At 47.0% G+C, this 14,342-nt stretch overlaps 1 protein-coding gene across 4 annotated transcripts in view; it reads left to right on the top strand.

Annotated features, from left to right (window-relative positions):
- Nucleotides 1-14,342, top strand: part of LOC135897427 (platelet binding protein GspB-like) — a 218,656-nt gene that overhangs the window by 128,089 nt on the left and 76,225 nt on the right. For all 4 annotated transcript variants that reach the window (XM_070530920.1, XM_070530921.1, XM_070530918.1 and 1 more), the window contains exons 5-7: nucleotides 3,511-3,677; nucleotides 8,579-8,787; nucleotides 13,485-13,849. In XM_070530920.1, the coding sequence (XP_070387021.1) occupies nucleotides 3,511-3,677; nucleotides 8,579-8,787; nucleotides 13,485-13,849 (741 nt within the window). The remainder of the gene's footprint in view (nucleotides 1-3,510; nucleotides 3,678-8,578; nucleotides 8,788-13,484; nucleotides 13,850-14,342) is intronic.

Below are 14,342 nucleotides of genomic sequence, written 5' to 3'. Positions count from 1 at the left end.
ATGACTTTGAGTAATGTATAACAGCTGCTTCAACAGGTTTTGATGAACACACCTTTACTTGTAGGAAGTGGCAATGAGCGCGTAACCTTCGCGCGTATTCATTCTTCGTATCGGAAGCTTTTCACCACTGTTGGTCAGTACAGCCGTCGCCAAACGCTGAATAGAACACGAGGGGGGGGGGGGGTCATATGGGAAGAGGAGAAGAGCATGCCGACAACATCGCGGAATCGCGAGCCCGTATTAAGGTCCCCGCGAAGAGGGCAGCCGGCCTAACAGGCGCTCGGAGGAGCGTGCCTAAGCTCAAGGGGAAGGGGATCAGCACGTCAAAATAAGTCGGCCTCTCCCATCAGCCGTGTGCCCATAGGAGCGCCACTTAGTAGTGCACGTAGGGGGTGGCACACGCGTGGGCGCCTTCATTAGAGGGAATGCAATCGGTACGCGTCGACAGAGCAGCTCAGGAGATCGCGGTTGTAGACTCCGCGCGCCCACGCACCCTGTCGTCATCCTTCCGCGAGGGAGCGGGAGAGCTGGGGCGGGCGTTCAGGCACCGCGGTACAACCGTTAGGCGCTTTGCAGCGTGCCTCTCATTGAATCCGTGCCAAGAAGTTTGACGGAAATACTGCGCAGCCGGCTGTGGCCACACGTTGCTCCGGGGTCGAGGGCAGGGAGCGCCGCGTGGCCTTTCGCGCTTGACGCTTGGAAAGCGGCGGCAGCTGCGACCTGCTCACCCGGAATAAGCGAGCTGCCCGTGACCGCCCCAATTAGAAATGTGTCGTAAACTGCCACCCCGCCAAGTACCTTGTTTTATAAGTGAAGACATCTCGTCTTACCCGTCTGCTAGCGTTTATTCTTTCTGCGCACTTCAGTAATGTGCTGCGGGTCAGCATATGGTTTGGCGCGGCGTTATATAGCGCTGTCTCGAAGCGCTTGAGGGTGTTTAGCGAACGGTTGCGCCGAGGTTACAGGTAGCGCGGAGCGTGCATTATTGTCGCCTTATTTCAACACTTGTTCGCACTGTAACAGTTGTCGCAGCTCACGCTGAACAAACAGGGTCAACAATAACAGCGATTGGAACAGAGTCAATAGTAACGTCAGCAGCTATGTTAACAACATAATATTAACTACAACGTCTGCAAGAGCAACGAAAGCGACGATGTCCGGCACAAAGTAGTAGTCCTTAAAGGATTCTCCAATATGGAAATAGACGGTATTGTGATACGTATAAACATGTTATTGTACGTCATATATTTTATAAAGTCACAAGTGGCTATCTGTTACTATAAGCACCTTTAACTTTTCCTATAGAATAGGCTGCATTGTGTGATGCGAGAACACCAGCAACCGCTGTGAAAGCAGCGATCTGAAAGCCCCCGTCGCAGCAGCGTTCAGACAACTTTTTAGCCTCCTTCGTACCTCGAGCTAAATAGATAATCAATTTCGCTTTCGCAGTGATGTGTAATCGTTGCTCTTCAGTAGACTTGCCGAAAGGGCCAGGGGCGACATCAACTGATAACGCCTCTTCTGAGATATAGCTTGCAGGTGCATGCGCCGCCCACGCCGCCACTGATGGGGCTATTTTCGTCTTTATCGCCTTGCCGGTCACTGTGGCTGTGTTCGCGCGCGATCGCCGCCGAAGGCGCCTCAGGGCCGAGGAGCAAAAGCGAAAGTGGCGGAGGTAACCCGTGTCGGCGTGCGCTGCCCTGAAAGTTTCGCGTCTTACGCTTTCTGTGAGCTTCGGGTCTCTAATAAAAGACGTGGAAATTCCGCTGCATTAATCGTGCTCATCCCATCCCTCGTGCTGTTGACCTCGAGGATAACGTTCGTAAGATCTAGCCGTCAGCGACAGTGGAGAATCACCAAGCGAGGTGCCGAAAGAGAAAGGCGCGGAGAAAGAAAGAGGAGTAGGGCAATGTTAGTGACTGTAGGTGTACCTGGCCTGGTAACACTTGCCGGCGATTGATCCGCCCATAATGGAGACGAAAGTTATTGCTTCTCGCCAAATGCTCCATGCAAAAATTTTAGGCCAGTGCTCGCCTGGATTGCTTTCGTGCGTGACGTTAATTTATTAGACTGTTGTGCCTTCGTATCTGTGCAGGGAACATTCAGGCCGGCCTCCAGATTGGTCAGCTATAAACACGTTGATTGAAGTGGGAGAAAGAAGGAAACACGGTAGAACTGCCCAGGACGGGCGCTGTGAAGTGAACGTGCTCAAATATTACTTTATACAGCCAGCTTTCTTTAACTACTAAACCGGTTTGCTACAGCTACCACCGGCACCAGCATCGTACATGCTTTAATAGCGGTGCAGAGAGAGAGAGAGAGAGGAAAGGGGAAAGGCAGGGAGGTTAACCAGAAAAAAAATCCGGTTGGCTACCCTACGCTGGGGAGAGAGGGGAGGGGGAGGTAAAGTGGAAACAAAGTAGAGAGAAGGAAAGGAAGGAGCATAGACACACAATCACAATCGGTCACTGTCACCGAACACTGTCATCGCACAGCATACTGACACTTGTAGTACTATCAACATCTGTTCAGGCTACAGTCGCCTGTCCAGTTCTGTCGCCCTCAAGAACCGCAACAGTGCCCTCGTCGCCCTCTGCTGCGATGGCTTATGATGGCGGTATCTGAAAATGAGTTCCTCTGTGAGAGGTCTTGTGAGCGGTGCAGAATTTGTATTGTTGCGTTTGGGCCATTTGGCACAAACGTTAATTCGGTGAGATGGCCGTTCGCCGAACCGGCACGACTGTTTGGCTCACTGTCATTTGGCCCATGCAAATTATGGGACCTCAGCGCTTGGAAAGGGGTGTTTATCCCCTACCCGAAGGTGCCCCACCTCAATAGGTGCATTTGAGGCGCCACATGGGCTATTGCCGCTGTGGGAGCGGCCAAAGATAACTGCGAAGGTTTCCTTCTTATCTCTCTAGATACGCTTGGCCCATTAAAAAATCCAGTTAGGATATATATATATATATATATATATAAAACCGCCGCGGCCGCTACGTTTTGTTGGGGGCGAAGTTCAAGACCGCCCATGGTACCGTGCATTGTGCGCACTTCAAAAAATCCGAGGTGTTGAACTTTAATACGGAGGTTTTCAATAATACAAATGTAAATTAATAATATTCATTGCCCAAGTCCTACAACCACCGCTAAGTGGTGGTGATGTAGTTATTATAGACGCTGCAGTTGGTGCGCGGCGCGCGCTGCCCAAACTCGAGTCCCAGCCGCTCTTTACGTAGTGATTCCATCCACTGCTGTTCGGTGGCTGTCAGAACATGTTCCCGCTGACAAGACAGGGAAGCAAGGCGGGCGGTTGCTGCTGCAGGCACGAGATCGGGAAAAATGAACCGGGACACGAATTTAGATGGCATGGTCTTGTTTACCGGGCGAAAGTATTTATTATCAAGTTATCATATATAGACGACGTAGTGCATGACAAAGTCAAATGGATAGCCGACAGCCCCGTCCTTGTCCCTGAGATCGCCGTCATCAGTGGTTCGCGGTTTGTTGCAGTGAACGTGGACCCACGGCCGCCCGCAGTGCCTCAGCGGCCGCCCCCACGCATCGGCTTCCCGCCGCCGCCGCCTCAACAAAAACAGCAGCAACAGCCGCAACAACACAGCCGAGACCGCCGGGAGATGGCGCACATGGGCGTTGCTGGCGCCAGGAACGATCGAATGGTGAGTGGCGCGTGATTGACCGCGGTTCCCGCAGACACTGACCTTGCCTGTACAACAAGCGGGAAAGGCGCCTAGGAAAAAGTGCGAACGCGCCTAGCGCTTCTGCTTGATCTGATTTGTGCAGCATTCTTACGGTGCTTTTTTTTTTTTTTCGTGAGTGCAGTTACCGCTGTAGTGGCCTTCGGGAGCGAGTCGCAGAACGAAATCTGATGTGCCGTCGCGCGCCTGTCGATATGCTGCGAAGTGATACTAAGATTCGAAAAATCTGTGTGTGCGAATGCTTTAGTATTGTAAGCGAATTATCGCTCATCAAAAGCGTCGTAGAACTCCTGAAGGAGCACTTGCAGATCGGCAATATTTGCGACCGGCTCGTCGCCTGATACGACAGCGACGTTAATTGATGTCGATGCCTCGGTATGTATGCTTCGGGAAGGGTGACATGTCTGGTCGCTCGCGACAGGTTTCCCGCATTACGAATGCGAAAACATCGACGTCGCACGCTCCTTGCATAGCATTCTTGTTAAGTTTTCGGAACTCGGCCTCCACGGCGTGCTCTATAAGTTCGCAGAGGCATACAACCGAATAGGTACAGGGTTATGAAGGACTTTAGGATAATGATCCTGAGGCGTCTGCGTCTGTATCAGTCATTTTGTTTGTCAGGGATCAGAACTTAAGACCACCACACTGGAATACGGTTGCCCGTCCAGGGAGGTCGAAATGCGGTCACCGCCGCGGTGGCGGCCGGAATTTGATCCCGCAACCTCGTGCTTCAGCGCAACACCATCATTACCAGCGCAACACCAGCGCAAGGTCTACCGCGGCGGTTCCTGACCTCTGCAGTCACCGGCAACCGACAGTGATGTAGTTCTTAGACGCTGCGGCTCGCTTCGTGTCCAGTGCGCGCTATCCAAGCTTGCTATTCTTTCCTTATTGTTTCTACATTTTAATGAAACGAACAGTTGGCTTTCCGTATGCTTTCCATGGCTTCATTGTGGGCTGGCTTCATGCCGTTAAAACTAATAAGCAAATCGAGCTTCTCTGTTTTTCAACTTGTTCTTGGGAGCAGGGTCCTTCAATATCTTTCAGTATTGAAGGACCCTGATACTAGTCTGGTACCCGTGCGTGTTGTAGGTCTTGAAAGAAGAAACTTCATGACCAAGATATACTTCTTTATCAGTAATGACATGACTTTACAGTATAGGCAAGTATATACGAATACTCGCGTTTGTTATTATATCTTTTCCATAATTATTTGATCAGCCTTTATTTCTTTTTTCACGTGGAAAGTATGTACTCATTTTTAGTGTCCTTTTATGTACATACATATATCCACCGCGATAGCTTAGCGGCTATGGTGTTGCGCTCCTAGGCCCGAGCTGCACGGGATCGAATCCCGGCTGCGCTTGCCTCATTTCAATATGAACGAAATGCAAAAACTCTCGTGTGCCGTGCTTTGGGTGCACGTTAAAGGAACCGAGATGTTGTTAAAAATAGATCCGGAGCCTCTCACTACAGCGTGCCTCATAATCATATAAAAGTTTTGACACGTGAAACTCCTGAATTTATTTAATTATTTTTGTTTATATTGCACTTTTATCTTCTTTCTTATATTTAGCGAATATTATTTCTTATTTCCCGCTGCTAAATCAAATAGAGTAGCCGCAAACGTCTGCTTCGGACCTTAGTACTCGGAGCCCAGTCACACTACGTCTACTTACCGCCGAAACTCTCTGACAGTTAATAAATGGTGTGCAGAAATCTCAGCCCGTACTGTAACCACATGAACAGGCACACTTCCTCCCTGCAGCGATGCAGTGTCTGCAACTATTCGAACAAGACGGAAACCTTCCTTGGTGTCGTTCAACGAATCCTTAGCTTCATCATTTAATTCTTACATACATATCATGCCTTAGTGATCACATGGAGTCACTTAGCGAACAAGATGACCCTTATCACTTGATGCTAAAGAACGCAATTCGCATTTTGGTAGCTCGTAATATTGTTTACAGTAACAGATTTTATATGCCGGACAGCGTAATTTTCCGTCACTCCTCTGTACATGCATTTATTTCTTGGAAACATTGCCTAAATTAATTCTTAAATAAATTCATGCTCTGTGCTACGCATTTCACAAACACACACGCACGCACACATACACAGACAGATAGACAAACAAAGAGAATATGCTTACGTTAAACAGTATTCATAGTGACGCAACATACTTGTGTAGGCTTCCAGTCACCGCTAGTATTATCTTGTCAGTGTCAGCAATCATTATTTTCTTGGTTCAATCTACAGATAACTCGAGTAGAACAACTTCAAGATACCCAATGAGGAAAAAAATGACAACGACTCTACTCTGTGAAGATGGAATGACAGCGAAAGCTGACGAAAGTCAAAGCTCTCAAACTGAAACGCTGCCATTCCATCTGCACAGAATGGAATGGTTGCCCGGCCTCGCGATTGCCGTTTTCGTTCAGCATCGCGGGAACGCTCTTCGTCGGTGGTCGTTTCGCGCCGGCGCCGTTTACATTCTTGTTGCTGTTTCCTCCGGCGCTCCTCGTACGCATGTTGTTCTTCGGGTGTACGAACTATACGTGTCCGCCCCATCGATAACGCTTTAGCTATCTTTAGCTATCTTTAGCGCCTATACTTCTCCGGCTTATATACTGCGCTAACCATGACGCGATTGGATAAGCGGCTGTGACAGTGATATCACGTACCACGCAAGAGTGATGGACTATAACGGACGATGCGTGTGCGGTGCCTATGTGCTCTCTCTCTCTCCTTTCCTCATCTTTCATCCCTTCATCCCGCTCCCATGTGTAGGGTAGAAAACCGGTTAAGCTAAACTGGTTAACCTCCCTGCCTTTCCTTCTCCACTTTTTCCTTCCTTGACGTCATGCTACTTTTTACGGCGAGCGTTCTAATCTGTTCCGCATTTTGACATCTGCGCCGCTGCACTGCAACCGTACGTATCGCAAGCAAAGCAAACAACGAAACCCATTGTGTATGGGTTTGTTAGAAATCGCTGAGGTCATTTCTGTTGCCGGACGCCGAAAAAACTACGGAAAGTTAGTCATATACTATATGCTAGATTATGCCAAAATACTGCATATACCGAGCTCTATCTCGTGCTTCTTGTAGGTAAGTAGATTTGACTCGCAACACGTTCACGTACGTGAGTCTAAACGTTAGATTTACAGCAAATACTTACACTCTTAAAAATAATCGTACCCTTTGCGTCTTGTCTTGTCCAACAGCAGTCGTCATGTGCCTTGCTTGCGTTTCCTTTCTTGAAAACTCTGCGGTCACGTATTTTCCTGTCGACAACCGCAATTAAAATAGAATGTGAAACCTGTGTGATTCGTTTAAAGCGCGGTAAGGGGGCGACAGAGGTGGAGGCATTAATAACTAACGCCTGGCTAATTGCTTTGCGTGCTACTCCGGGTCTCGGGCGAGAAATTTAATATGCGCAGTGACTACAGAAACCCACAGGTGGCACCTTCCCCATGGAAATGCCTATACACAAAAACGTTATTCAAAACGTTTTGTTCAGACCTGTGGATTTTGTAAAAACCAACAGCGCGTTGGCAGCGCGTAATGCGCGGGCGTTGCCTGCAGTTTGTCCTGCAGTCCAATGTTCCGCAGATGTAAGCTCGAGTTTACGCGGCAAGTGCAGCCCGCGCGCGGCCTTCAGAAATTGTACGTATACCGGCAAGTAACGGCTGCGGTCACATAGAACTTGCAAGTCCTCAGGAACGTTATGCTCTCGCGAATCTGTCCGTTGAATTTTGCTCTTAAAGTATATATAGTTCGTGTAGGCCACGTCAAGGTCTACGCGATCGGTGCCAAGGCATGCTTGGTTTTGCTTATTGAGGAGTCGCGGCATGCAAAACTCGGAATTCTTGTCAACTTTTTTAGAGCGGTCCGTACTGATGGCTTTCGTCACCGTAGAGAAACCACTGCAAGAGCCAAGCGACTGCGGATACTGCGAGTCGCCGCGTCTTTTCGCGAGAGCGGTTTCTCGATCGATACTGTCGAAATGTCGTGTGCCTGAACATTGCCTTGTGTGCGGTGGGGGGTAATGACTCTAACGCAAGGTAAAGGGGCAAGCAGTTGCGTTCGAACGATACAGGACGGGGTGATGAAGATGTAACGTTGGCCATTCTCCATGCAGAAAGTCGCGAATAAAATAAGACTGTTGATGAAATCATTTACTGCGGAATTCTGGGTAGCGCCGGGAGAAAGAAAAGGAAATCAAGAGAATGATTAAGTAGGTAGCTATAGCTTGGTGGATAGGGCTACATTGAGTCTAACTGGAAAGATTGGAAACAGTAAGCCTCGGATTACTTCGTTTAACTTTTATGCAAAAATGAAGTGTTTTAAAAATAAAAAAATATAATGCTAATAAAAAGAGCATTTTAGCACGCGCAAAGGCTAACACATACAGGAACGAAAAAAAGAAAAAAAAAGGCGGGACATCAACAACACAGGCTAATCACTGCCTAAAATGGTCCCTAGTATTTCGAGCACACGTGCATATCTTATAAAGAAGTATGCCACTGCAGTCAAAGCTGTCCTGTTTCGAGCACCTTAGCAAGACCAGTGTAATATCCTGTTGGAAACGGGTTCATGTGGAGAGAACGAAGTACAAAATTCCTCAGCTTTTCTGTTTCCTTCAGTTCTAGAGCAAAATTATAGTTATGATAAATGAATAAATAATGATTAATTAACGCTGCTGCGACGCAAGCGTTAAATTACTATCTAACTGCTGTCCGCGCCGCTACCCAGATACGGGAATACACTTCACAGCGTTTTAATTTTTTGTGAAGCAGTCCTACATGCGAGCACTAACATGAATGTGGCACACACAACTCAATTCGAGTGTCTGTTCTCAGACGACGCTCGACGACTGGGACGACGTCGGCTCGGCCTCGGCCAGCAGTCACGGCAGCGACGACAGCTGGGGTCCCGAGGCCTACCGGCATCCGGGAGCCGAACAGCGGGACGGGCCGGCCTTCCGGGCAGTTGGCCCTCCCGGCGCACACCAAGCGTTTGGGACGCTCCGCAAGCACAGCTCGCCGCACGCCTTCGCTTCGCAAAAGAGGTGAGCATCCCAGACTCCGTAGCGGCCGTTTGCACGGACGAATGCGACGGCATATAACGTTGACCTCCTGAAAGAATAGGAGTCATCGCTACTTACGCGGACAGTGGCTGAGCGCGTCTTATAAGCTGCAGGTAGCCGTGTTATAGCCACTTGGATTCCTAAGTAGCTAGCTTATAAGCTGTCCAAAGCCCTGTCCGTGAAGTGTTTCTGACGCAGGTCAGAACGTCAGATTACGAGAAATGTGACGTACACAATCCATCTATTAATTAATTAATATAATTGTTTATTTATTTTAAATTGCAATTGACAGCGTTGTGTTTGGCTGCGAACTGCTCAATAGCTTAAATGTTTCACGTCGCCAATCATCACCCTTCATTCACCAAACAATTTATAGTTGTGCAGGAGCTGGCGACTTATGATGCTTGTTACCAAGGTCCCCAATAAATAAATAAATAAATAAATAAATAAATAAATAAATAAATAAATAAATAAATAAATAAATAAATAAATAAATAAATAAATAAATCATGGCCAGACTAGTTATCAGAAACCTGCACAGGAGAGAGGGCACAAGAGGGCGCAGACTACACATGCGGAAAATGTGCTTCGCTTGCTCTGTAGCTTTACATTTAATTATCTACTCTGCCAAGTTAGAGTTGTGGCTGCTGTGCACGATGCAAAATAGTGGGCTTGTGTAATAATTACCCTGACTGGAAAAATGTCTGCAAATCGGAGATAATAAACTTACTTGGGCGGGAGGTAATGAGATTTTTTTTCTTTCCTTTGCGACGAAGTACGAATAAATAGCAATTTCAGACCGCGTCGTCTGAGCTTGCGTTCACCTGCGCATGTTTCATGAGGTTTCCCAGTTTCCCTTGCCTCTCTGTTGTGATTTACGTTTCCTTCGTATCCGCTTCCCTTTGATGCAGGCAAGTGTTTTGCCACTTCGAATAATAATAATAATAATAATAATAATAATAATAATAATAATAATAATAATAATAATAATAATAATAATAATAATAATAATAATAATAATAATAATAATAATAATAATAATAATAACGATGAGACACGGGAACTATTGTCCTCCTGTTTTTCTTCTTCACTTTAGGCGAAGCAATAGGTCTCAGTAACATAACCCAAACTTTGGCGCATCTTTCTACGCGTCTGCCTAGGCAGTCTTCCTTTTAACTCCTCGATTTCGTAGACCACTGCGTCATTATCTGGTAAAACAAGAAACTGCGCTACATATGCTTGAATTTTGACATCGCCGCACACCGTGAGCCCGCGACAAATCCATGTAACTGCTGCCTATATACAGGTGTATATGGGAATCTGCGGCAAAACTATAGCGCACGTACTCTTCTGTGGGCTCGAAAACTTTGCGTTAAATATTAGCGATAAACTACTTTGTCGTCAGTGGTTCGCACGCATCGGACGCAAAAAAAAGTAAACGAAACGAAAAGAGCAAGAATAGCAAGAACGTGACTTAAAACGCCAAAAATCACCGCGCGGAGGTCGTATAGCCTTGAGAACAAACCTGGAACTTGTACTCAAAGCGTTCGGCAACCGCTCTTTCGTGTTGTAGCAAACGTGTGACTACGAATCTCTGGAAACAAGAGGAAGACATGCATGTTATTAATTTTTCTTTCTTTTCTTTTTGACGTTCAGCCTGAGAAATTACGAAATTAATGCACCACTTCCAGCAATAAAACAATTGTCAGAACAGCCCTCCTCGTTGTATAACACTGCCGCTGAGTGCATAAGCAAAAAAAAAAAGAATTAGAACTTGTTCTTGTGATGCTGTTAATACACTGCTTTAACAAAGTGCTGCTCAGCTTTGCACTCGGCGTCACTCGCTGGTTTCTTACGAAGGAGGGCGCTTACTGAAACCCACGAGGCGGTGTATGGCTTGCCGAAAGAGGTCAGTTTAACGTGTGTCTCCTACTAATCCTGAGAATATACAAACAACATCACAACTCAATTCACGGGATACAAACCAAGGAAACAGTGCTCAGAAGACGCACCTCGGTCCACACCGTCTGCTTTGAAACGAGACATTAGGAGAAACGTTTTTCCTATAGTTGGCAAACGGACGACAGGTCAGCTCTTGATCACTTTTGCGCAGGAGCCGTGCTTGGCGTTCGTGAACTCGTTATGAACACTATGGATTGTTTCTGTCGCTATTTACTGCCTAAAGTTCAACGCAACCAAAATCGGGGCGTTTGCTTTTGGCCCTCACACTAGCCAACCTGTACATCGAGCTCTTAGCGTTTGTGTCGTATAGAGCATTGCAATCTTTAAATCTTTTGCAAAAGAAGGTGTGATCCTCCCCTCCCACACACAAACTTTGTGTAACACTCCATGGCCGGTGAACAGAAGTTGTGATAACAGGCGCCAATATGACAAAAAACCGAGGAGCCCTCCGATTTGACGATAGGAACGAGCCGAATCAGTTTAGCAACACGGCTTTCTTTCGACCAGGGATCGGTTTACCCGGAGGTCGCGTTTACGGTAAATGGCGCTATCTTCGAAGCGCTCATCCAGAGGAACATAAGCTTGCGCAGCGAGGCTACAAGAATATGCGAAAGCAGCTTCAAAGATTTGATTAATGGCGTTGTGGGAACTTTCAAGTGCGAGAAAATCGTCGTACACAGCTTGTACCCCCCAAGTCCTCAATGATGACAAACAGAGAGAAAAAAATAAATTGATAAACCATCATACTCCAGGGGCTCTTTCATTCTCTTTATTGAATCAATCCGAGCTCCTCGTAAGTGTGGAAGTTATAGAACAATGTTACACGCCCTTGCTTCTAGACTTCTGCAATTGCCTCCAGTAATCTCAAGCGCAAACCGACGAACACTAACTACAGATCATGCGGTGACGCTTTTAAATTAAACATTACACCTATGTAACCCAGAAAAAAAGCTGAAAATTGAGATGAAAGCACGCGCGTTATTCTCGGAGGAGCCACTCTTCCCGACAGAGGAGCCGACGTTACTGGCGTGAAAAGAAGGCAGAGCCCAAAGAGGTTATGGAGCCGGGATGTCACTTGAATCTTGGACGCTGTTATGGAAGGAGCAGCAGATGAATGTCGCTCGCTGCCTCTGGTCGAGGCAATGGGAGGTAGTCCCTGCGGCAGGATGGGTAGCTAGCCTCTTGGTACCATCGCCTCGCAACATTTCTTTTTATCTCCGCTAGTGCTTTGCCCATAGAAATGGAAATAAAAGAATTAAATTTTGTCCCTCTGTAATGATGACGGTTGCTCCTTTTTTCACGTAATAGTAAAATAATGATAAATACCTTGAAAGATAAGGAGGAACGTCACACTTTCGGAAAATCCAGAGCGTAGTTAGGTGCCCGCGTTGAATTTTTTTTTCTGACAAACAATTTCAGTTTGATGAAAATTTCTTCTCACAAACTACTTAAGAGCGCAAATAAAGTCCGCATATAGTCCTAGACATACAGGAAAATACAGAGACAAAAGACGAGGACAAGTTGCACACGTCGCTAAAATATTTATTTAAAATATCCTTGCTGTAGAACGCTACCTGGATGGCGTTTTGCAACTTCCCATGTATAACCAAAATTGTGACGTGGCCTGATGAATCGAAGCCTGATGAAGTCCTGCGAACCGGACACGTACTGCCCATTTACAAATCTTAACGATTGCTCGCATTCGCTCCCTGGCTGCAGCATGCAGGAGCCAGCGGGAACCCTACCAGTTGAATGCTCACTCTTTCATCGGATTTCTTTTTTTTTACTATATTCTGAAAACTGCGGTTATGTACATACCTCAAAGGGCAGCCTGCTGAAACGACATGAAAGCAAACCCCCTGCACTATGTATGATCTCTTCTAAATTTTTCTTGACGCAGTACTTGTTTCGGAATTTTTATATACGTAGAATTCGACAATCGTGAAGACGAATTCCCTTACTTTAAGCCTTGCAAGCGTTTTCACTAAAATTAAGCTGCAGGACACAGTACCACTGCATGTACGTTGTGCAAGTTATGTTTGCAGAATATACTTCTTCGCCCGCATTCCAGTTCGTTGCATGTGTAAATATTCTCGAAAGACGACATTGCAGCGCCTGATTTGAGCTCGCGGTCGATAGAAGTTCATGTTGTCAATGACCGGAACCAGAGAGTCAGATAACGGGTGTTCTATTGATTTTGGAAGAAATATGGGCATCTAGTTTGTTAGTATGCTAATAGATGAGGAAGGAGCTAGAAGCATAGGAAGTTATCCAAACTTATCGAGATGTTAGAAAAGAATATTTGCCGATGAAGACTATTCGAGCACATCGTATGCATACAGTGCAGAAACTAACGAACATGTTTTGATTGCATGTCGAACTATCCATATAAAGGTAAATAAGGACGTAGTTACCATGCCGGAGGGCTTGATCTCCGTAAAATATGTATAAATAAAGAAGAAGATAGAACAAAAGAAAAAAAAGAAAGGAAGACAGTGGAAAGGTGAATGAATCTTCGGTGGCTGCAATAATTGGGGCGTAAAGGTAAAGAACTTGGAGACGAAAAAAAAAGGCACTTGTTTCTAGCGCAATAAATTTCATTAAGGTTCGATGGTTTAGAAGGTTCGTGATTCCACGCGGCGCTTTCGCGCCCCTCTGAATTGAGTTCAAAGCGATCGCCATGGTCAGTAATCGCTTCTGCTTGCCATCTTGCTCAGCGGCGACTCGTCCACGCTAAACCGCCAGAGCAGCAGCATGACGGACCTCCACGGCGGGCACCACGGTGCGGTAGCAGCGGTGCCGGTAGCCCCCGGGCCGGCCTACCCAACGCCGGGACCCGCGTTCCGTGCGCCGTTCGGCTACCCTCCGATGGCCTATCCTATGGCGTCGGCCACTCCGCTTGGCTTCTACCGGCCGCCCGGCGCCTTCCTGGGTGGTTCCACGGGCTCTTGGAGTAACGTCAACTCTGCCGCCGAGGACGGCAGGGAGACGGACGACGACAAGTCTCAGCGCCATTCCACGCTCGACTGCCGCCGCATCAAGCGCAGCCAGAGCTGCATGCACGACCCCATGATGCACCCCGGTGAACTCCTTCGCCTTCTTATTTATAGCTCACATTACATTGGGGATGCGAGGCACCGGAGACTAAGCAGTGTACATGGAGTTTGCAGATTCACTCGTTTAACCGAACTTCTCAGATGCCTATAGTCAAACAAGCTCCTGCCACTGAACTACCCTCTCCTTTTTCGTTCTTTCTTCTAAAGCTTTCTTCTTCATATGTTCATTAATGTGTTTACTTGTTTTGTATGTCAGCAGTGTCCGCTTGCGTTGCGACCACATAATTTCCAATGCCCTGTAGGTGTGAAAAGTGTACCGGGCTTGAGTTTCAGGAACAAGCTTTTAATTCCTGCGCATTTGGTATCTGCAGCTGCAGTTATACAATACCGCACCATTTGGGTTGCATATATTAGAGTGAACTAACCTGAATATCAGACTGCGTACTGAGGCTGCTCAAATATCAAATTTTTTCAGAGGAACCCGCGCCCTGTAATCTGTTTACACCGACAGGGCCTTCG

This window comes from Dermacentor albipictus, chromosome 1, assembly GCF_038994185.2.
Source record: "Dermacentor albipictus isolate Rhodes 1998 colony chromosome 1, USDA_Dalb.pri_finalv2, whole genome shotgun sequence".
NCBI classification, from domain to species: Eukaryota; Metazoa; Arthropoda; class Arachnida; order Ixodida; family Ixodidae; genus Dermacentor; species Dermacentor albipictus.
Note: the sequence above shows the minus strand (reverse complement) of the source record. Positions and strands in the feature narration are given on the sequence as shown.